Source organism: Eretmochelys imbricata, chromosome 14, assembly GCF_965152235.1.
Source record: "Eretmochelys imbricata isolate rEreImb1 chromosome 14, rEreImb1.hap1, whole genome shotgun sequence".
NCBI lineage: Eukaryota > Metazoa > Chordata > Testudines > Cheloniidae > Eretmochelys > Eretmochelys imbricata.
Window position 1 is genome coordinate 43,069,366 of NC_135585.1, and position 2,249 is coordinate 43,071,614.

At 45.4% G+C, this 2,249-nt stretch overlaps 1 protein-coding gene across 1 annotated transcript; it reads left to right on the top strand.

The window, feature by feature from the left end:
- Positions 1 to 1,095: 1,095 nt before the first annotated feature.
- LOC144274311 (olfactory receptor 14A16-like) lies at positions 1,096 to 2,049 on the top strand. The gene has a single exon (XM_077833048.1). It carries the CDS (start codon positions 1,096 to 1,098, stop codon positions 2,047 to 2,049), a length of 954 nt encoding a protein of 317 aa, XP_077689174.1.
- Positions 2,050 to 2,249: the final 200 nt, after the last annotated feature.

Genomic DNA, 2,249 nt, shown 5'->3' on the forward strand with positions numbered 1-2,249 from the left:
AACCGTGTTTGTCTGTTTCAAAGGGGTAGCTGCAGGATGGTAAAACTGAGTAAGTAGCAAAGTTGGTCGCCCAGAGAATGTGTTTTAAACATACTAACCTCTCTAAACTAAAGCCCCGAGAGTCGAAGCTCCCAGACAAAGGTTGTCTCCATCCTACCCAAGGACAGGCAGGAGCTTGGTGGAACTAGAACCCAGATCTCCACTTCTACCATCATAGCCTCTGTCCCACACTGCTGCCTGCTAAACAAAAATACTGTCAACATGTGCACAGAACATGCACATAGGAAGACACAATCCATCCCCAAAAGAGTTCACATTCAAAGTACACAAGACAGACAAAGGGAAGGGGAGGAAAGAGAGGCAGCAGTCTCTCCATGGTCACGAAGTGACAGAGGCAAGGCTAGAACAGAAGTCTCCTGACTCACACAGCACAGAAATAAAGTCACAGGGGGGAACCACACAACCTAGCAGTAACTGAGCAATGCGACCAGCCCACCATCACCCAGCAATGGGAGTGCAGCTGGGATCTGGTGCCATAAATCAACGTGTAAATAGGCATCAGGCGGTATGTGGGATGTTGGGGTGGAATCATCACAGAAAAGCTGCTATGCGGGAAGCTGGGTGATTCTGTGCTGTATTTCTCAGTTAAGTGGGAATCAGACTGTGCTGGCATTTTAGTAGTTGAGTTGAGTTGGTCAAGTTGTGAGCCTGCTGTCTATAGCAATAGGGGTTAATTTTGGCTCAAATTGTTGGATTTGGATTGTACTTTGTTCCATCTTTCATCCTGCATTTGATCAAGCCACATCTTGGGCCAGATCCTCAGATGGTGTAAACTGACCCAGCTCCAGTGACTTTAAGGGAGCGATGCCAATTTACACTCCTGTCATAACGCACCAGAGTCGTGCGTTGGTTGTGAGTGGTGAGGCGCTCTCACTATTCAAGTCAATGGAAGTGACAAGTGCTGTACACCTTTGACATTCACACCATGAGATATCATGGAGAGGGGAATCAGAGTCATTCCCTCTCTCACTATAACCCTGACCATTGCTCTTGTCCTTCCCTCCACAGCCATCACACGATGAACTAAGAAAGAAAATGTCCAACCAAACCACCGTGACCGAGTTCCTTCTCCTGGGATTCTTTGATGTTCGAGAGCTGCAGATTTTGCATTTCATGGTGTTTCTAGTGCTTTACCTGGCAGCCCTGACAGGGAATCTTCTCATCATCACAGCCATAGCTCTTGACCACCACCTTCACACCCCCATGTACTTCTTCCTGATGAGTTTGTCTATCCTAGACCTCGGCTCCATCTCTGTCACCATTCCCAAATCTATGGCCAATTCCCTTATGAACACCAGGTCCATTTCCTATTCTGGATGTGTCGCCCAAGTCTTTTTCCTCATCTTCTTTGCTGAAGCCGACTTTGTCTTACTCACCATCATGGCGTACGATCGATACATCGCCATCTGCAAACCACTGCACTATGAGACTATAATGAACAGGAGAGTTTGTGTCCAAATGGCAGCCATTGCCTGTATCAGTGTAATCCTCTATTCTTCATTGCATACCGGGAACACGTTTTCGATAACCTTCTGTGGAGGCAACATGGTGGATCAGTTCTTCTGTGAAATCCCCCAGCTACTCAAGCTCGCCTGCTCTAACTCGTACTTCAATGAAGTTGGGGTTATTGAATTTAGTGTGTGTTTAACTCTAAGTTGCTTTGTTTTTATAATTGTGACATATGTTCAGATCTTGACCACGGTATTGAGAATCCCCTCTGAGCAGGGCCGACATAAAACCTTCTCCACATGCCTTCCTCACCTCATTGTAATTTCCATGTTTCTTTCCACTGTTGTCTTTGCCTACATGAAACCCATCTCCAGCTCTCCGTCAACTCTGGATCTCGTGGTGGCTGTTCTCTATTCCGTGCTGCCGCCAGTGATGAATCCAATCATCTACAGCATAAAGAACAAGGAAATCAAAGCTTCCGTGAGGAAACTGACTGGGTGGAGGTTATTCAACAAGAATAAAATGTCTGCGTTTCTCTGATGAACATGGTTTTATCTGTGTTGTTTTAGCAAATACAATCAACAGATGACATTACTGTCCCCATAAGAATATGGTGTGTGATTTTTTTATGCAAAATGCTGTCTGTATAGTGGTAAATCCACACTAACTCCACTAAGTCAGTGGAGTTCTTCCAGGTTTATACCAGTATATGTAAGATGAAAATCTATCGATCTCATGCT